This window comes from Pongo pygmaeus, chromosome 19, assembly GCF_028885625.2.
Source record: "Pongo pygmaeus isolate AG05252 chromosome 19, NHGRI_mPonPyg2-v2.0_pri, whole genome shotgun sequence".
In the NCBI taxonomy this organism is placed as follows: Eukaryota; Metazoa; Chordata; class Mammalia; order Primates; family Hominidae; genus Pongo; species Pongo pygmaeus.
The window spans coordinates 75,940,844-75,961,595 of record NC_072392.2 but is presented as its reverse complement, the minus strand read 5'-3'; the positions used below and the strand labels follow the sequence as shown (position 1 = coordinate 75,961,595).

General features: G+C 54.5%; 2 protein-coding genes across 7 annotated transcripts; both read right to left on the bottom strand.

Annotated features, from left to right (window-relative positions):
• Positions 1–6,039: 6,039 nt before the first annotated feature.
• Positions 6,040–13,247, bottom strand: AOC3 (amine oxidase copper containing 3). 5 transcript variants are annotated; one of them, XM_054457676.2, is made up of 5 exons: positions 13,061–13,075; positions 11,227–12,943; positions 9,439–9,724; positions 8,598–8,727; positions 6,048–7,886 (listed from the first exon to the last, which is right to left on the bottom strand). In XM_054457676.2, exons 2-5 carry the CDS (start codon positions 12,824–12,826, stop codon positions 7,611–7,613), a joined length of 2,292 nt encoding a protein of 763 aa, XP_054313651.2. In that variant the 5' UTR covers positions 12,827–12,943; positions 13,061–13,075; the 3' UTR covers positions 6,048–7,610. The 5 variants fall into 5 exon arrangements, 4 of the variants coding, with proteins under 4 accessions (XP_054313654.1, XP_054313651.2, XP_054313652.1 ...); XM_054457677.2 differs by lacking the exon at positions 13,061–13,075 and having other exon boundaries at positions 11,227–11,761; positions 11,938–12,078; XM_054457678.2 differs by lacking the exon at positions 13,061–13,075 and having other exon boundaries at positions 11,227–11,524; positions 11,649–11,760.
• Positions 13,248–13,438: 191 nt separating this feature from the next.
• Positions 13,439–20,393, bottom strand: AOC2 (amine oxidase copper containing 2). 2 transcript variants are annotated; one of them, XM_054457674.2, is made up of 4 exons: positions 17,930–20,393; positions 14,797–15,082; positions 14,438–14,567; positions 13,439–14,086 (listed from the first exon to the last, which is right to left on the bottom strand). In XM_054457674.2, the coding sequence occupies exons 1-4, from the start codon at positions 19,515–19,517 to the stop codon at positions 13,820–13,822; spliced, it is 2,271 nt and encodes a 756-aa protein (XP_054313649.1). In that variant the 5' UTR covers positions 19,518–20,393; the 3' UTR covers positions 13,439–13,819. The 2 variants fall into 2 exon arrangements, with proteins under 2 accessions (XP_054313649.1, XP_054313650.1); XM_054457675.2 differs by having other exon boundaries at positions 14,878–15,082.
• Between the last annotated feature and the right edge of the window lie 359 nt (positions 20,394–20,752).

The following is a 20,752-nucleotide window of genomic DNA, read 5'->3' as shown; positions in this document are numbered from 1 at the left end:
CAGCTGGGCAGAGGTGCTCCTCACTTCCTCCCAGACGGGGTGGCGGCCAGGCAGAGGCGCTCCTCACCTCCCAGACGGGGCGGCTGGGCAGAGGCACTGCTCACCTCCCAGACGGGGCGGCTGGGCAGAGGCGCTCCTCACCTCCCAGAAGGGGCGGCTGGGCAGAGGCGCTCCTCACTTCCCATATGGGGTGGCAGCCGGGCAGAGGCGCTCCTCACTTCCCAGACGGGGTGGCGGCCAGGCAGAGGCGCTCCTCACTTCCCAGATGGGGCAACCAGGCAGAGGCGCTCCTCACTTCCTTCCAGACGGGGTGGCGGCCAGGCAGAGGCGCTCCTCACCTCCCAGACGGGGCGGCCGGGCAGAGGTGCTCCTCATCTCCCAGACGGGGCAGCCGGGCAGAGGCGCTCCTCACTTCCTCCCAGACGGGGTGGCAGCCGGGCAGAGGCGCTCCTCACCTCCCAGACGGGGCGGCCGGGCAGAGGTGCTCCTCATCTCCCAGACGGGGCGGCCGGGCAGAGGTGCTCCTCATCTCCCAGACGGGGCAGCCGGGCAGAGGTGCTCCTCACTTCCTCCCAGACGGGGTGACGGCGGGGCAGAGGCACTCCTCACCTCCCAGACGGGGCGGCCGGGCAGAGGCACTCCTCACCTCCCAGAGTGGGCGGCCGGGCAGAGGCGCTCCTCACTTCCCAGAGTGGGCGGCCGGGCAGAGGCGCTCCTCACTTCCCAGAGTGGGCGGCTGGGCAGAGGCGCTCCTCACTTCCCATAGGGGGTGGCAGCCGGGCAGAGGCGCTCCTCACTTCCCAGATGGGGCAGCTGGGCAGAGGTGCTCCTCACTTCCTCCCAGACGGGGTGGCGGCCAGGCAGAGGCGCTCCTCACCTCCCAGACGGGGCGGCTGGGCAGAGGCACTGCTCACCTCCCAGACGGGGCGGCTGGGCAGAGGCGCTCCTCACCTCCCAGAAGGGGCGGCTGGGCAGAGGCGCTCCTCACTTCCCATATGGGGTGGCAGCCGGGCAGAGGCGCTCCTCACTTCCCAGACGGGGTGGCGGCCAGGCAGAGGCGCTCCTCACTTCCCAGATGGGGCAACCAGGCAGAGGCGCTCCTCACTTCCTTCCAGACGGGGTGGCGGCCAGGCAGAGGCGCTCCTCACCTCCCAGACGGGGCGGCCGGGCAGAGGTGCTCCTCATCTCCCAGACGGGGCAGCCGGGCAGAGGCGCTCCTCACTTCCTCCCAGACGGGGTGGCAGCCGGGCAGAGGCGCTCCTCACCTCCCAGACGGGGCGGCCGGGCAGAGGTGCTCCTCATCTCCCAGACGGGGCGGCCGGGCAGAGGTGCTCCTCATCTCCCAGACGGGGCAGCCGGGCAGAGGTGCTCCTCACTTCCTCCCAGACGGGGTGACGGCGGGGCAGAGGCACTCCTCACCTCCCAGACGGGGCGGCCGGGCAGAGGCACTCCTCACCTCCCAGAGTGGGCGGCCGGGCAGAGGCGCTCCTCACTTCCCAGAGTGGGCGGCCGGGCAGAGGCGCTCCTCACTTCCCAGAGTGGGCGGCTGGGCAGAGGCGCTCCTCACTTCCCATAGGGGGTGGCAGCCGGGCAGAGGCGCTCCTCACTTCCCAGATGGGGCAGCTGGGCAGAGGTGCTCCTCACTTCCTCCCAGACGGGGTGGCGGCCAGGCAGAGGCGCTCCTCACCTCCCAGACGGGGCGGCTGGGCAGAGGCACTGCTCACCTCCCAGACGGGGCGGCTGGGCAGAGGCGCTCCTCACCTCCCAGAAGGGGCGGCTGGGCAGAGGCGCTCCTCACTTCCCATATGGGGTGGCAGCCGGGCAGAGGCGCTCCTCACTTCCCAGACGGGGTGGCGGCCAGGCAGAGGCGCTCCTCACTTCCCAGATGGGGCAACCAGGCAGAGGCGCTCCTCACTTCCTTCCAGACGGGGTGGCGGCCAGGCAGAGGCGCTCCTCACCTCCCAGACGGGGCGGCCGGGCAGAGGTGCTCCTCATCTCCCAGACGGGGCAGCCGGGCAGAGGCGCTCCTCACTTCCTCCCAGACGGGGTGGCAGCCGGGCAGAGGCGCTCCTCACATCCCAGACGATGGGCGGCCGGGCAGAGGCGCTCCTCACTTCCCAGATAGGGCGGCCGGGCAGAGGGGCTCCTCACATCCCAGACGATGGGCGGCCAGGCAGCGATGCTCCTCACTTCCTAGACGGGGTGGCGGCGGGGCAGAGGCTGTAATCTTAGCACTTTAAGAGGCCAAGGCAGGAGGCTGGTAGGTGGAGGTTGCAGCGAGCCGAGATCACACCACTGCACTCCAGCCTGAGCACCATTGAGCATTGAGTTAGCGAGACTCCGTCTGCAATCCCAGCACCTCGGGAGGCCGAGGCAGGCAGATCACTCGAGGCCAGGAGCTGGAGACCAGCCCGGTCAACACGGCGAAACCCCGTCTCCACCAAAAATACAAAAACCATTCAGGCGTGGCGGCGCGCGCCTGCAATCCCAGGCACTCGGCAGGCCGAGGCAGGAGAGTCACAGGAGCCCGAGGCAGGGAGGTTGCAGCGAGCCGAGATCATGGCAGTACAGTCCAGCTTCGATAACAGTGGGAGACCGAAAAAAGAAGGAGAGGGAGACCGAAGAAAGGAGAGGGAGAGGGAGAGGGAGGGGGAGGGGGAGGGGGAGGGGGAGGGGGAGGGAGAGCTACAATAACTTTAAAAATACATATATATATAGGCTGGCGTGGTGGCTCATACCTGTAATCCTAGCACTTTGAGAGGCCAAGATGGGAAGATTCCTTGAGCTCAGGAGTTCAAGACCAGCCTGGGCAACATGGCAAACCCCGTCTACCAAAAACATAAAAAATTAGTCAGGTATAGTGGTGCATGCCTGTGGTCCCAGCTTCTTGGGAGGCTGAAGTGGGAGGATCACTTGAGCCCACAGGGTGGAGGTTGCAGTGAGCCAAGATTGCACCTCTACACTCCAGCCTGGGCAATACAGTGAGAACCTGTCTCAAAAACAAAACAAAACACCAAAAACATATATGTAGAGAGAGATTTGGCCAATTACAAATATTGACAGTTAAAGTAAGAAAGGCTGGCCGGGTGTGGTGGCTTACACCTGTAATCCCAGCACTTTGGGAGGCCGAGGTGGGAGGATCACTTGAGCCCAGGAGTTTGAGACCAGGCAACATAGCAAGACATGGTCTCTACAATTTTTTTTTTTTTTGAGACAAAGTTTCACTCTTGTTGCCTAGGCTGGAGTGCAGTGATGTGATCTCAGCTCACTGCAACCTCCACCTCCCAGGTTCAAGTGATTCTCCTGCCTCAGCCTCCGGAGTAGCTGGGATTACAGGCACCCGCCACTATGCCCAGCTAATTTTTTGTATTTTTAGTACAGAAGGGGTTTCATCACGTTGGCCAGGCTGGTCTTGAACTCCTGACCTCAGGTGATCCACCTGCGTTGGCCTCCCAAAGTGCTCGAATTACAGGCATGAGCCACTGCGCCTGGCCTACAAAAAAATTTTTTTAAATTAGCCAGGCATGGTGGCACACGCCTGTCATTCCAGCTACTTGGGAGGCTGAGGTGGGAGGATCGCTTGAGTCTGAGAGGTTGAGGCTGCAGTGAGCCATGGTGGTACCACTGCACTCCAGCCTGGGTGACAAAGCAAGACCTTTTCTTAAGGGGGGAAAAAAAAGAAAAAGAAAAAAGAAAACAAAAAAAGAAAGAAAGAAAGGCTGAGATCACCCACGGAGGACTTCTGGAGAGAGGAGAAAGGAGGATCAAGGACAGAGCCCTAGAAAAGGCAAGAACTTGGGGCTCCATGAGTAGGTAGGGGGAGCAGAAGTCAAGGAGCCTGAGAAGACTGAGAAGGAGCAAATATGGATGAAAAGGGGACAATGTGGGGGAGTCAAGATGGGAGAGGGTTCCAAGAAGGGAGGACAGTTGGTGTTGTCAAATGCCACCGAGAGGTCCAGAAAGTAGGCAGCCAGGAGCTCCTGTTGATTTTGTGTTTAAGAAGTCACTGGGGGCCGGGTGCTGTGGCTCACACCTGTAATCCCAGCACTTTTAGAGGCCAAGGCGGGTGGATCACTTGAGGTCAGGAGTTCGAGACCAGCCTGGCCAACATGGTGAAACCCTGTTTCTACTAAAACTACAAAATTAGCCGGGCATAATGGCAGGTGCCTGTAATACCAGCTACTCAGGAGGCTGAGGCAGGAGAATCACTTGAACCCGGGAAGTGGAGGTTGCAGTGAGCCAAGATCATGCCATTGCACGCCAGCCTGGGTGACAAGAGTGAAATTCAGTCTCAAAATAAAAAAATAAAAGAGGCGAGGCAAGTGGGCACACCTCATGTCCTCACAGGGGGTTGCCATGTCCACATTCCTGGAGAAGTCCTAGTCATGCCCTCTGACCCAAGCCTCAGGGATTCCCTTGTCCAACTCCTTTATCTCAGGCCACTGGGCCCCAAGTCCTAAAGATCTGAGCCTTGGCAGCACCAGTTCCTTCAGAACCTGACATCCTCAGCCAGTAATCACTCCTAGACAATTGACCACAAGTCTGAAGCCAAGACTCCAGACAACTTCTGTGGTCTAAGGAAGAGATTGGATTTGGGTGCGGGGCTGGAGGTCCACCTTGCGGCCCTCCTGACCCGAGCTGAACTGATGTTCTAACAATCTAGATGTCCATTCTGCCTCCCCTCATCTGGGACCTGGGGCAGGTGGCATCATCACCATGCTGAGATGTAAGGAGGCAGACACAACCAGTCACGTTTTCATATAAAAGCTTGTAAGAATTGACATACAATTACACACACACCACATACAAACACTCATGATCTTTGGAGATGAGTTTCAAGGCAACTAAATTCCAGTGAACAAGATGGTGAGGGGGTAGGGGTGGATATCTGAATTCCTTTGCTCCTCTTCCCCCAGCACTGATGATGGTGCAAGCAGCCATAAGAGAGAGCCATAAGGAGGTGGGGACAAGAGGATATGCACTGAAAGGAGAAGTTCAGGCCGGGCGCAGTGGCTCACACCTGTAATCCCAACACTTTGGGAGGCCAAGGCAGGCAGATCACCTTAGGTCAGGAGTTCGAAACCAGCCTGGCCAACATAGTGAAACCCCATCTCTACTAAAAATACAAAATTAGCCGGGCGTGGTGGCAGGCACCTGTAATCCCAGCTACTCAGGAGGCTGAGACAGGAGAATCGCTTGAACCCGGGAGGTGGAGGCTGCAGTGAGCTGAGAGCGTGCCATTGCACTCCAGCCTGGGTGACAAGAGTGAAATTCCATCTCAAAAATTAAAAATTAAAAAAAAAAGTTCAAGTCCTCAGGTCAGAGGGATTGTGAAGCCTGCATCAGTGTCCCAGTAGGCCACAGCATCCCCCTTTCTCCTGCATCTCTGTCTTGAGTCTGCCCTTCTCTCCATCTCTCCCTGTCCTCCTTCACTCCTGCCTCCACTCCTGGCCATATTATGAATTAATATGCCATTGCAGGCCCGCTGCACCTTACTGAAGGCTTTCTCCCTGTTCTTTAGAGCCTAATTTCTCTCCAGCTCACTGATTCCTCGCCATCCATTGTTCCACTGACCTACGGCAGAACTTGGACTTGGGGCAGAACAGACAGAAGGTAGCAGAAGCTTCCATGATGCTGGAGCTCCCAGAACATATTCTGGTCTTTTTCTGGTCAGAAGCTGAGTGGCATCCAGAATGTTTCCTGCACTTTACCTCCTGCCCTGGCCTGGGCTTCTGGCAAGCAGAAGTCACCCCTCCTCACTGCTTCTCATTGCCCCTCACTGAGAGAGAGAGAAGACAGGAGAGAGGGAAAGGGTGGGGGGTGTGTGTGTCAGGGAATTAACTGAGGTTTAACATTTCCTCAAAGATGTACAAGCATGAGAAGGCAAAAGGAGTTACTAGAGGCCACACCTGCTTCTCTGGATCTCAAGAACTGGAGAAAATTTCATCCCTGGTCCCATTCCTTAACCCACTTTACCCTACCCCCAGCCTGTTCCCCACCAAAAAAAAAAGTGTCAGTAAAAAAAAAAGTCAATTCTTGTTTGGGCCCATTTATTGTTTATTTTGAATAGGTAATACAGTCACATGGTTCAAAATTCAAAATGTACAAAAGGATATAAGCGTTAAGACCCTTCCCTCCCCGTCCTCAACCTCCTGGTTCCCCTCCCAAAAGTAATCAGTGTTATCCATTTATTCTGAACAGGCAATACATAAGCAATTATGTATTTATATTCTACTCCTTTCTGAAACACAAATGGGAAGTGCACTACACACATTTCTGTGGCTTGCCTTTTTTACCTGAAGATTATTACATATTAGTATATAAAGACATACAATTATTTTTTAGCTGCATACTATTGTATTGTAAGGCTGTATTGAATTGATTTAACCAATCCTTTAGGGAAAAAAGTTTCTGTTGTTTCTCATCTCTTGCTATTTATTTGTCCCCATCCCCAATCCAGACCTCAGGAGGGACAGCAGTGATGGGAAGGGAGCCCAAGCCTGGACCAGGCCAGGCCCTGCCCCACCCAGGCCAGGCCCGTCCCCATTAGGCCAGACCCCCACCTCACCCAGGGCCCAGCTCATTTGCATGCCTGAATGTGATTGGACAGCCCCTCCTGGCTGGGTGGCTGGAGCTGTATGGGCTTTGGCTTCTCATCTTTGATGCCCACCCTTGGTTTCCACTCCAGCCTCCCAAACAGGCTGTTGCAGAATACAGAGCCCTGGTACAAAATGACCATTCTTCATTATCATTGCACCCCCAAATCACTCGAAATGCTAACTTGAGCTGCTGCTGTCACGATGACCATCCTCCTCTATAAAGAGCATGAGGCAGGCAGACACAAATGCACAGAAGCAGCTGTCCTGAAACACACCCAGCCCCAGGACAGGGGTAGGAGCAACTCCTACTCCCAATAAGCAACAGACACAAGGGAACGACACACAGGGATTGGCCACTCTGATTAGGGGTCCCGCGACCTTGAGACTTCCATAGGGCTGGAGAGGAGACGGAAGTTGATTGAAAACTGAGGGCTGGGGGAGTACCAGGGGCTGGGACATAGGGATATCCCCTCAGGATTCGGGAGAAATTGCAGGATAGAAGAGAAGGCAGGAACAGGAGGAGGGGGAAGTAGGTGAGAGAGAGGAAGACGAGAAGGAAAGGACCTGGATGAGAGCGAACATGAGCAGAAGCATCCTTTCCAGCTCAGCTATGGACTTGCAGGACTGGCAACCCTACCCTGGGGTCTCCAGGGAATAGCCCCCTTTTAGAATCCTTGGAGGTGGCCTAAAAAGATTCGGGAAAGCCAGACAGCAAACAAGGGAACCATCTAGAGAAGCCCTCGGCCACGGCTCCAGGCTGGGCCATGCCTGGGCCTCTCTGGATGAGAACTCAGGACAGCTGGCATCAACAAGGCTGAGTGTCCCCTGTGTCAGGGATCACAGGGTCAGGAGGCTCCTGGCTCAGAGGGGGATGCGAGGGAGGGTAGTGGAAGAAAGAGAGTCCTGGCGCAGGAAAGAGGGAACCAGGCTGCCGGCCCAGTGCCCAGCTGCTCCTCATCCCTCACGCCCTGGCCCTGGAGCCCTTGGCCACATGCCCCATCCCAGGACTGCCTAGTTGTGAGAAAAGCCCCCATGGGAGAAGGCAGGGAGGTTGGGGGCACAGGCAGCAGCCTGGGGCAGGCAAGCCAGGGGGTTGACCTCACAGGCCCCAGCATCCTGGTCCCCTCGGAAGTAGATGGAGTCGGCAGAGTAGAAGGAGGGGTCTTCGTCAAAGAAGTTGTAGGGTCGGAGGAAGAAGCCCACGCCGTTCCCCACAGTCACCGTGTTAGGAATGTCCTCTGCATGTGGGATATGCAGAAAACCAGCTGTCACCCAGGCCACCAAGTCCTAGCAGGGGAGAAGAAAGAGGATCACGAGGTCTGGCTTTGCTGAGGACATGCCTTGGTAGGGATTCAGCTCACCAGCCCAAGGATCATGAGTCTTTAAACATTTTTTCCTACTGGATAGAAGTCAAAGCATAAGTAGTCCATAAGTTCCTAATATGAATTAGGAACACCTGCTTCCCTGTCCCTGGCTTGCAGCCTCCATCTCTGACACTTCCCAACATATCGCCCATTGCCTGTCTACCCCCAGAGGGTGACACCCACAGGCTACTTCAGCTCCTCTTCCCCTAACTCTCCAAGAGTTCCCCACAACTGAGGAAAGAAGGGCGGAGGAATAAGAACCAGCGCTTGGGAAGCAGAACCAGGCCAACATTGTGAAATTCATCAAGTCAGGAATGGGAGAAGCTTCAGATACAGGAGATGTCATTTTCCCTGGTAACTTCCATCCCTCCTGAGTCCTGGAGCCTGGAAAGGACTCAGTCCATGAAACTGGAACTAAGAGGGCTCTAAGATCCCAAGGACAGGCCCAGGGCCTCACTCAGTGTCTGCATATGGACACCCAGCTCAGGAAGGTTCCCTCAAAGGATAATGATCAGATATACTGAAGTGCAGAAGGCAGGAATCAGCACCACCCCCGAGAAGTACAGGTGGTTTTCAGGGACCCTCCCAAGAGAAAGCAAGGCTCATCCTGTACCCCCTACCCCGGCCAGCTGACCTTTCCAGCAATGGTCTCATTGTTGATGAAGTCACTGAAATCCACAGTGGCGGCCCAAGGGTCATTCTGATTGAAAACGCTGCTGCTACTGGGCTCCTCCTCCTTCCGCTGGGTCACAGCCAGCTGGTACCTACGGAGGCACTGGTCAGGCCTCCATGGCCATTGACCCCATCCTGCTGCCTGATTATGACGAAAGGGAACTGAGTGCTCAGAGCTCAGCTTCCCCAATTGCAGTCATACAACTGACTCGGCGCTACAGAATCCCCGACGACACCCTAAGGGGGGTCAAGTCCTCCTGTTTATCCCCAGTCATTTAACAGCACAACCCCTCTCCCATCCAAAACAGAAGAGAGTTCTCACTCCTGGGCTTTAGCCTCCAAGGGGAAAATGTGCCCATCATGGTTTCTTTGGATAACTAGAAAAACCTTTGGCCAGGCGTTGTGGCTCATGCCTGTAATCACAGCACTTTGGGAGGCCAAGGAGGGTGGATCACGAGGTCAGGAGTTCGAGACCAGCCTGGCCAACATGGTGAAACCCTGTCTCTACTAAAAATACAAAAATTAGCCAGGTGTGGTGGTGTGCGCCTATAATCCCAGCTACTGGGGAGGCTGAGGCAGGAGAATCGCTTGAAACTGGGAGGCGGAAGATGCAGTGAGATTGCGCCACTGCACTCCAGCCTGGGCAACAGAGCAAAACTCCATCTCAAAGAAAAAGAAAAAGAAAAGGAAAGAAAAGCCTTCCTGAGAGATCTCTCCCCTCACCTACAGTGTGAGCTGAGTGCCCGCCAACACTCCTTTCCCACTCTCACTGCCCCCCTCCTCTCTGACTGCCCACCACTCACCTCTCCCAGCTGAAGCCTTTCGCCATGGAGCTGTTTTGGGGCAGCGGCTTTCCAGCAAAGCTGAGCATCTGGATGCGGTAGCCCCGGGGGTGACCCCACTTGTTGCTGTGGTTGCTGGCCAGGTACAAGTAGCGAGGGGTGGCGCTTCCCATGAGGAAGGCGGCCTGCTCCTCCGTCTCCAGCAGCTTCCGGGTCACCTGCAGCCTCTGCAGCTGGTGCTCAGGGCTCCAGGGCACAGCCATGGGGACAAAGACCATATCCTCGGCCCAGACCCAGTTCTCCAGTCCTGCTCAGGGTGGGATGGGGGAGGGCCTGTCAGGTAACTGCCCTGGCCCCTCTGGACTCTGCCCCCACCTGGCTTCAGAGTGGGGGCCAAAGAGCAGCTCAGAACTGAGTGTGCCCCTGCTTCTCTTCCCTCTCCCCAAGATACCTCCAATCCTTTAGCCAAAGCTGTTGACCTATAAATTAAAATATTTCATCAAGGAGTTCATTCCATTTCACTCATTCATTCTTTCAACATTCATTAGCAGAGAGGACTGTACTCGTCCCTGGGGATAGAGATGAATGATCATCCTTACCCTCTCACTTTCCACACAGACAGGCAAACCACTGACTGGCCTGTCCCGTGAGAGGAGCATGGACTAGGCAGCTTCCGGGTCACAGGAATACAGTTGCAGGCAGGAAAAGGGGGCCCGTCCGGGCAACTTTTCAGCCTGGCCTTAAAGGACATTACCAGAAGAGATGACATGGAAGGACATTCTAAGCAGAGACAAAGCATAAGCATACAGGAGGATGCCTGACTGTAACGTGTGAAGTGCGTGCCCACGGACATGGAGTATTTGGGTATAGCTGTGCAGAGCACAGCAAGGCAGGGTGGAGCTGCACTGTGAAGGAAAGAGTTTTGAGGGGGTTCTGCGGACAGGATCCCACAGGTGATGAAAGTGAGAGCTGAGTAAAGGGTAGGCTGGTGCGGATGGGAGGCCCTCTGGGTGCAGAGTGGCTCTTGGATCTGAGAGCAACAAGAGCAAAAACAGCAGAGAGAGGGCTGGCACCTGCAGGGCAAGACAGTGTGACCTGGTGAGATACTGCAGGTGCAAAACAGAAAAAAAACAAAAAAACAAAAAAAAAACCCACCTGGTGACTGACTCAACGTGGGGAAAGACAGTGAAAAGACAAAGATGAAGACTCCAAGCCATCATGTAGCCTTGGCTCTCTCTGTGACCAGACTCCAGGATCTATCGAGAATGCTCCACAGGATCCATGTGACCCCTCACACTTAAGTGAATTGTGCCCAGAGAAAGAAGGAGAATCAGGGAGGAAGAAGGTCCATCTCCAGAGGAAATGTACAACCTGGAATGACTGACCTGCACATGCCAGGGACGTGGTAGAACGCAAAGAGATCCTCCAACACACCACCACCACCACAGGCCAGACACAGAACTGAGCTGACAAACAGAAGGCTGCTCCTAGCAGCAGAGCCCATATAAGTACAAGGGAGGGAAGAGGGCAATGGGGACCCTGTTAGCCCAGATCCTGCCTCCTCCCTGAGCTTGGCCATTTCCCAAGATCTTTGGATGAGGTCACGTGGAGGAAGGCTGCAGCTTTGCACCCAGCCAGTGAGCTAAGATCCAAATAAAACTCAGCAGCCAACTCTCCCCCATCCAGCAAAAGGGGAAGCACAAAAATCCACATCTTCCTTTTTGGGATAATCTACATAAAACCCAAAGCAAATGGAAACAACTTTTCAGCCCTTCTTCCAGAAGCCTTCTCCCCACCAAAATGTCTTACCTGCTATATCCAGATCCACCTTGAAGTGGGCGCTGTGGGTGTGGACCGTACCCAGGGTGTGCTCTGAAACTTGGTTCCCGTACTTCCCAGTAGCACCAAAGAGGAATGCTGAGCTGATGTAGCCCGTGGCATAGAATCGGATTTCTATGGCCCCACTGGGGTGGAAGACCATATCCCACACATAGTCATAGTTGAGCAAGGTGGACATAGATCTGATGACCAGCACCGTTTCCGCAAGACCCCCAAAGTAGTGAGAGTAGAGATCTGAGTGGTGTCGCCGCAGCGGGAGGCCCTGGTTCTGTTCAAACACACAAAAGGCATCACGTATTGTCTTGGGGGCCCGGGACTCCAAAAGGAAGTGCCAGTCCACGTAGGTGGCCAGGTAGGGGCAGTCCACCCCGCGGGTCAGGGGCGTGGCGTACTTGCCCATGCCAAAGCCTCCATCCACATAGCGGGTCGTCATTGCTGCTGGGGAATTTCCACCATAGATGGCCAAGGCCTCTTGGAGGCTTATCTCATAAACTAGTCTTTCTCCCTGGAAGCGAACGTCAAAGATCCTTGGGCCACTGAATGCTCCGAGGCCAAAGGAGAAAGTCCACAGTGAGGAGGCCACTCGACTTCCCTGGACACTGAAGCGGGGGCCTTGGGGATAGAACTGCAGAGGGGGAGCTGGACCCGGGGGCACAGGGGACTTCAGGGACCAGGACCCACCTGTGCCATTGTCTGGGATCAGCACCACATTCACCAGGCCAGCCTCAAACTGGGCCTCCAGCTGGGCCAGGCTGTCGTAGTAGCGGCCTTGATAGAACACCTTCTGGATGGTCCAGTGGGCAGGGTCCAGGGCCTTGTGGTTCACTAGCAGCTCCAAGCCCACGTGGTGCAGGAAGAACCCAGCCCCTGAGATGTTGTAGTAGAGGCCAAACCAGGTGGCCCGGTCCCCTGATTGCAGACCACGGGGAGCCGTGGTCATTGTCACCAGGTTCCGTCCCCGGCGCTTGTAGAAACAACAGTGGTGGAGAAGCCCAGAAGCCTGGGGCAGCTCTCTGTCGAAGATCATCTGGTCTATGTCCAGGTACTCTTGGAACAGCACGGGGCGTCGGTGATAGGGCAGGGGGCCTCCATGACGCTCCACGGTCACGTCCCGCATGTAGGAGGGGTGAGGCAGTGGCCCCACCACCAGCTCACTCACGTTGGGCTGGGGTTGTCTGCCAAATAAGATGATGGCCAGTGCCTCCCGGGCAGGTGGGGGGCTCCCCATGTCCAAGTGAGCCAGGGCTGCAGCCTTGGGAGGCAGCTGCAGCTCCACTGAGAAGATGCAGTTGTCCGAGGGCTGGGCCTGGGCTGCATCCACCAGCCCTGGTCCCAGCCGCTGGGTCAGAAAGCGCATCACAGCTGTCAGCTCCTCTCGGCTCAGGTCTGCAAACAGCTGGCTCTGGCCAGGGTGTGTCCAAGGCTGGGCACTGGGAGATATAGAGGGGCAATGGGGAAGCTGGCTGGGTTCACCCCCATCTCCACCCCTGCCCACCAGCAGGACACAAACCAAGGCAAAGATGGTGATGACGGCCAGAATGAGGAGCACGAGGATGGTCTTCTGGTTCATTTTCCCACGAAGAGGGACAGCGGATTCAACCAAAGGAGAGCAATGTATTCTCACGCCAGCAAGACGGGGGCTCTGTTGGCTCCTGGACAGGGGGCTCCCGGACTCTGGCTGAGGTTCCTGATAGTCAGATGCCTGGGACTAAGGGTGGGAAGGACACAGGAAGGCTGGGGCAAGGGGGCGGGGTGGCCAGGGTTGGAGGCGGGTCTGAACAGCTGTGATTTCCACAGACCTTACATGGTTTTGTCTTCCAGGCTCCAAATCACTCTACTTTCTGGGTCAGGGTTGGAGTTGGGGAGAGTTGGGGCTAGGGGGAAGGGGAAGGAAAATTTCAAGATAACGCAGCACCGGGAAGGAGCAGGATCTGCGCAGAGTAGCCTCTCCTGACCTCAGCCCAGCTTCTTCCCCAACCCCCCACTTAGTCAGGGCCAGCTCTTTTCCTGTAACTTCAAACTATTGTTCTCCTTCCAAAGACCCCCACCCCCTGCCCCTTTAGCTTTCCAAATGACATTCCTTGGCCAGGTCTATCCCCCTTGCCCTCTGTCCCCCGGCGCTAATTTCCCTGGCCAGAGTCCTTAGTATTCTCCAGGGGACTCTAGATACTTAAAAGGTCAAACAATAAATTCAAGTAAAATTCCTCTAATACTTTTTATTATAAATTACATATAACATCTGTTTTACAAAAGTCTATCTACTCTTCCTTTTCAATGCACACGCATAAAGAGATGTCTGATGTAATGTGAACACCACCTATTTCTGAGTAGTAGGATTTGTGGTATTTTTCTTTGAATATTTTAAAATCATTTTTATAACTTAACATTTTAGAGATGAACAGGAAGTAAGAATTAACCAAAGGGACGGATGGGGGTTTCGTGTGAGAGGAACAGTGAGGGGGTGGGAATCTGGGGAGCAGGTGTGATAAAAACACAGAGAACAGAAAGTAGAAACAGGGAAAAGTACATGTGCCTAACCATGCCACCCACCACACCCTCAGGACTAGAAGCCTTGGTAAGAGAAAGGGGGTAAGTCTGGGACACAGGCTGCCAGGTCGGGGAGGCAGGCCACAGGATTGATGCTGCAGAGCCCAGCATCCTGGCCCTTCTCAAAGTAGACACTGCCAGGGGAGAAGATGGAGGGGTCCTCATCAAAGAAGTTATAGGGTCGGAGCAAGAAGCCAACTCTGTTCCCCAAAGTCACTGTGTTTGGGATGTCCTCGGCATGGGGAACGTGCAGGAAGCTGGCTGTGACCCAAGCCACGAGATCCTGCAGGAAGGAGGAGGAGCTGGAGGACTATGGAAGCATGACCCAAAGAACCACCCTTCAGCCACAATCCCAGCCTCCAGTCTCAGCCTGGCTTCCGCTCTGCCCAGCCTCATGCCCACACAACACATGGAGCAATCCATGTAAGCAGCTGCGCGGGGAGAGGGGGGAGCCAGTGTCCCAGAGCTAATCTCACCCCAGGAGGGATGACCTGTGTTGGTCATCAGAAAACTCCATGGCCTCTGAATCTGCGAACTGGAAATCAGCCATTCCCTCTAACCTCTGGCCAGAGGCTGGGCAGCCAAGATGCCATGCCCACAGGTGTCCCTTTCCTATGTCCCTAGGGCAACCAACCTCTCCTAAGAGGGTTTCATTGTTGATGAAGTCAGCAAAGGTAACTGTGGGTGTCCAGATGTCATTCTGGTGATAGATGCTACTGCTCTGTGACTCCTCCTCCTTTCTCTGGGTCACCACAAGTTGGTATCTGGCCAGGAATCATAAGAAGGTGGTTTTGGAAAATGTCAAGTGCCTTTACTGGCCCAGGAGTCCCTTAGATCCGATTCCGTGTGAGACCATTTCCCACCGTGTATCTAACTTGGGTTTGAGGGGAGGTACAGGGATGAATGGTAGCCGTGGGCAGGGAGTTTGTCTCCAAAGACTGGGGCAGGGGAGGGGCTGTCCTTTCCTTCCACCCAGGCCAGGGCCCTCCTCACCTCCCCCAGCTGAGGGCCCTCTCCATGTCACTCTCCAGGGGTATGTGTATGCCAAGGGGGCTGTGGATCTGGATTCGGTACCCGCGCTGGTGACCCCAGGCATTAGTCTGGTTGCTAGCCAGGTAGAGGTAGCGGGGTAGGGGGCTTCCCAAGGAAAAAGCTGTCAGGTCCTCCTTTCCCAGGACCTGCCGAGTCAGCTGTGGGCGCTGTAGCCAGTGCTCCGGGTTCCAGGGGGCGGCCACAGGTTTAAACACCACATCTTCAGCTACCACCCAGTTTTTCAGCCCTGCCAGGGGGAGGGAAGGGAGATGAGTTCCACACCAGGTAAGGTCTCTTGGCCAGGTCCCTGTCTTCCCCATGATGTCCACTGCACTGGTGTGACAAAAGGCAGAGAGAGCAGCAGAGCACAGAGTGCTGGGAGCCAGGAGGTCTAGGCAAGCGCAAGCTCCTATCTTCTTCCAACTTGCCCTATCCCATAGGGTAACCACTAGCCACACATGGCTATGAAAATTAAAATTTAGGGCCATCTGAGGTGGCTCACACCTGCAATCCCAGCACTTTGGGAGGCTGAGGCGGGTGGATCATGTGAGCCCAGGAGTTTGAGACCAGCCTGTGCAATGTGGTAAAACCCTGACTCTACAAACAATAAAAAAACCAGCCAGCCATGGTGGCACATGCCTGTGGTCCCAGTTACTTGGGAAGCTGGGGTGGAAGGATTGCTTGAGCCCAGTAGGTTATGGCTGCAGTGAGCTGAGATCACACCACTGCACTCCAGCCTGGGCAACAGAGCAAGACCCTGTCTAAAATATATATTCAGTTCCTCTGTCACACTAGCCACACTTGATGTGCCCAGTTGCCATACATGGCTAGTGACTATTGTTTAGAGCCACAGACAAATACAGAATATTTCTATCACTGGAGAAAATTCTATTAGCACTGGACTACCAAACAGTCCCTGGATCAATTTGCTTCTCTGATTCACTTTCTGAATCCCTACACTGGGCATAATTAAAGGTGTTCTATGGCTGTGCCCAATAAACAGAAAAGCACATGCAGCTGACTAGTGACATTCTTTTAACTATGAAAGGGATAATGATATTTGTCTTAGAGAAGCTAGCTGAAAAACTGACTCCCGAGCCGGGTGTGGTGGCTTGCAACTCAGGAGGCTGGTGGCAGGGTGGTGCAGATCCCTTGAACCCAGGTGCTGGACACCAGCTGGGGTAATAGAATGAAACACTGCCTCTTAAAAAAAAAAAAAAAAAATCGGGCATGGTAGCTCACAGCACTTTGGGAAGCCGAAGCGAGTGGATCACTTGAGACTGGGAGTTCAAGATGAGCCTGGCCAACATGGTGAAACCCTATCTCTACTTAAATAAATAAATAATAATAATAAATTAGCCAGGTGTGGTGGTGTGCTACTCTGGAGGCCGAGACACAAGAATCGCTTGAACCTGGGAGGTGGAGGTTGCAGTGAACTGAGATTGCACCACTGCACTCCAGCCTGGGCAACAGAGTGAGACTCTTGTCTTAAAAAAAAAAAAAAAAAAAAAAAAAGCTGGGCGTGGTAGTGTGTGCCTGTCATCCCAGCTACTAAGGAGGCTGAGGCAGGAGGACTGCTTGAGCCCAGGAGGTCAGGGCTGCAGTAACCTGACTGCACCACTGCACTCCAGCCTGGGTGAGAGTGAGACACTGCCTCAAAAAAAAGAAAAGAAAACCCAATCCCTTCCCATGGTCCCCTGCATACTCCTCCCAGCTCTGAGACTTCACTTTTGATCTCAGCAAGGTGGGAAGTACTGTCAGTCTTTTTCAGAAGCGAGCACATTCATATCTTTGTCTGGGAGTTCCTTGGAATTCTACAGCATCCATAACCTGCACTGCCTAACTCAGCACTTGGTCACACACTTTCTGCAGGTCTGGACTGTTAGTTCCTTTCAACGAGACCTATATGAAGGCACCTGGCACAGGAGGCACTGCGCTGAAGCTGATGCCTCTGCAGCCATCCTGTGAGCTGGTGCCTGACACAGCCTCTCTGGCCCACAGCAGCAGCCCATGCTGCACACGCTAGGGGTCCAATAAATGTTACTTCCCAAAACAAGCCTCTTTAATGCCAAAGATGCTGAAGAAAAACTTCCAATTAGAAAACAAGTCAAAATCCAAGTATGTCAAAGAGTAATCTAGTTAATACGATCATTTCAATCATGCTATCAGTCCTCCCTACCCTCCATGCCACTGCGAACACAAGTGCAAGTGCATGCACACAGACACACACAGGCACGCACGTGCCATGTCTTTAGACTTGAGGATAAGAAAACATTTCACAAGAAATACTAGTTTACGCTGCATTATACTTGGGCAGTCATTTCCTGTCCCATCTCCCGCCACCCTCCTTAGTTTCCCTTAAAATGGAGAGGGTCTGGTGAGTTTCTAATTTTCTTTGTGGATCTAAAAGTCTGTGAGTCTGTAAGTTCCTTTCTGTCCTTGACAGTCTGTCAGGAACAGCAAGTCCTCTGTGTGCGTTGAGCCCTTCGTGCTTGAGAAATCTCTTTCCATACTTGCAGCAAGCTATGTGCCTGCCATGAGTCAACTGTGAAGACAGGAATGGGATGGCCCTCCCGACGAGGAGTGGCCCTATCCTAGGGAGCAACACCAGCTTTGCTACCCTCTCCTTCCTAAGCCCCAGGTCCACCCCCACCCTGAAGACTCTGGACAGACTTCTTCTGACCTTGGCTCAGGACCCTGCCCTCCCTACCCCCACTGACCCTCAGAATTAGGAAGAAGCAAAGTGCTCCAACTCCAGCCCCACTGGGCCAGTTCACCCACCCAGTATCACTAGAAGCTAAAGCAATCATGCCCAGCCATTACATTTAAACTAGTTTCACAATCACAGCAAGTCAGACAGGCTTGGCGGGGGAACCCTTTTCACCTTTTACCAGATACCCAGTAGCCCAGTACCAGACTGACTGCACTGAATATGCTCAAACAGTCCCTGCCCTGTTGCCACTAGAACTGTGGTGTTGGAACACCCGGCTCTTGCCACTTGTTATTTCAGCTTGACCTGGGAGATTCCCTTCCCTTCCCTCCACCCCACCTGACCCCGCCCCCAAGTCTCCATCCTCATCCCCTCAGCACTCACCTGCCACATCCAGGTCCAGCTTGAAGTGGAAGGCATGTGTGTGCACCGTTCCCAGCACTCGTTCCCCCACACGGTTCCCAAAGAGGAGGCCCTCCTCTCCCCCTTTCAGGAAAGCTGTGTTGATATAACCCGTGGCATGGACCCGCCCTTCAAGTGCCCCATTTGGGTAAAACACAAAGTCCCAAATGTAGTCATAGTTGCCCACAGATGACACAGACCTGACCACAAGGGCTGAGCTGGCCAAACCACCATAGAAATGATTTTGAAGGTAATTGTGGTGCCTTCGAAGGGGCAGTCCCTGGGCTTCCTCAAATACACACACAGCCCCTGGAAGCAGCTGGACTGCCCCTTTGCCCACTAATATATGGATGTCCACCATCGTGGCTTCATAGGGGCAGTCCACTCCCCGCACCAAGCCTCGGCTGTTACGGCCGAGTCCAAAGCTGCTATCCAAATAGCGAGTCAGCATCGTCTTGGGTGAATCGGCACCATAGATAGACACACACTCCTGGACACTGACTTCATAGGCTACTCGCTCACCCTGGAACCGAACATCAAAAATCCTCAGGCCGCTGAACACCCCATGGCCAAAGGTAAATGACCAGAGGGAGGATACCACCAGGTTTCCTTGCACACTGTACTGGGAACCTTGGGGCGAGAACTGAAGAGGGGGAAGAGGACCTGGAGAGTTCCGAGACCTCAGGGATGAAGCTCCATTTGGTGAGGGTAGAGGGACTCTAACCACTTCCAACCGGCCAGACTTAAACTCCCGTTCCAACTGGCCCAAGTCTGCATAGTAGTGCCCAAGGTAGAAGACCCGCTGGACAGTCCAGTGGGCAGGGTCCAGGGCCCTGTGGTCCAGTAGTAGCTCCAGGCCCACGGGGTGAAGGAAAAGACCAACCCCTGAGATGTTATGGTAGAGGGCCATCCAGGTAGCTCGGTCCCCCGAGCGCAAGCCCCGAGGGGTAGCATGCACAGCTGCCAGGGTAGAGCCATTGTAGTTGAAGGTGGACGCCAGGAAGATGGGTGCCTTGGGTAGCTCCACCTCTTTCAGATGCCTCCACATCTGCGTAAACTCAGCTCTCAGCACCGGGCGACGGTGATAGGGCAGGGGCCCGCCGTGACGCTCCACAGTCACATCCCGCATGTAGGAGGGGTAAGGCAGTGGCCCCACCACCAGCTCACTCACATTGGGCTGGGGTTGTCCACCAAAGAGGACGATGGCCAGTGCCTCCCGGGCAGGTGGGGGGCTCCCCCTGTCCAGGTGGGCCAGGGCTGCAGCCTTGGGGGGCAGCTGCAGCTCCACTGAGAAGATGCAGTTGTCCGAGGGCTGAGCCTGGGCTGCATCCACCAGCCCTGGCCCCAGCCGCTGGGTCAGAAAGCGCATCACAGCTGTCAGCTCCTCTCGGCTCAGGTCTGCAAACAGCTGGCTCTGGCCAGGGTGTGGCCAGGGCTGGGCCCTATGGGATACAGAGGGGCAGTGGGGAGGCTGGCTGGAACCACCTGGGCTGGTCAGCAAAACATAGGCCAGGGCAAAGATGGTAATGAGGGACAGTGCCAGGAACGCCAGGACTATCTTGAGATGCATGGTGGATGCTGAGAGCTGAAATCAGAGTTCTAACAGCTGCTCCTTCCAGTTACTGACATCAAGTCGGGGTTTATATTCACTAGGATGGATAGGAACGGAGAAAACTCCACCCCATGGGTTGGGCAGGAAATTTCTGACCTTGATTTATGTAATTCTGTTCCAATTTTCTGTCCTGTGGTTTGGCCCAGGGCACTGCTTCCACATGCATAGCCTCTTCCTTGCCCCTGAACTCCCACTGGTAGCAGTCAGTACCAACTACTGATTTCCATCATTTAGACCAGATGAAAGGGAATCTGAGTTAACGATGCTAACCTCCAGTTTCCACCCGGAATGGGTCTCAGGAAGAGTACAAACCTCAGATGCCCAATTAAGTTCTGCAGCCTGCGTGCAAGCACTAAGCTGTCCATTTTCCTACCTCCTGGCAGGAACTGCATCCCAACAGCTCCAGGATTCACTGCCATGTTCAGCAGTAAGCACTGAATTCTGCTTGTTGCCTAATGCCAAGCCCTTGATTTATAGTCAGGCCATTTCCATCCAGTGGAGTGGCTGAGGGCCTGGGCTTAGTAATCAGGTTTGTCCACCAATCCCAGTTCCCTCAGCTGTGTAACCTTAGTGGAAATACTTATCCTGAGTCTCAGTGTCCTCATCTGTAACAAATAGATACAACTATCCTATAGATTCCTGAAGATTAAATGTGATCATGCACATTAGGTACTTAACAGCCTGGCACAGGGGAGGCACTCACAAACCGCTAGCTTTTGGTAGTCATCTCTGAAACAGAACAGAGCAGCTGCTCCTCCATTGTTCAAGACCTTAAACTTTTTTTTACAGAGACAACGAGGGGATCATTGGAAACCAGAAGGCTACTTGCAAGGTGGAAGTTGAGGAAACTTTATTTCAGAGGGAGATAGATTCCTAGGCAGCCCTCCAAGTAATTTGAAAACCAAAACTAGGAGTCTTCTCAAGAAACTGAAGACATTATTCAGGGAGAATTAGTATAAGGTAAAGAAAATGACTGGGTAGGACACGCCTTGAACCAGGTCATTCCTTACACGTGGAACGATAGCAGCCTCTACTGGCAGTTCGTGGGTATCACTCGGGAAGGAAGGAACTAGGATCTTCTGAAAGTAGGGAGAGAAGGCAGCTTAGGTCTGGGAAGAGCTAACTTTCCCATAATTCAGACTGAACACAAATGAAGCACCCACCCTTGCTCAGTAGGCAGAAGCCTCAGTCTT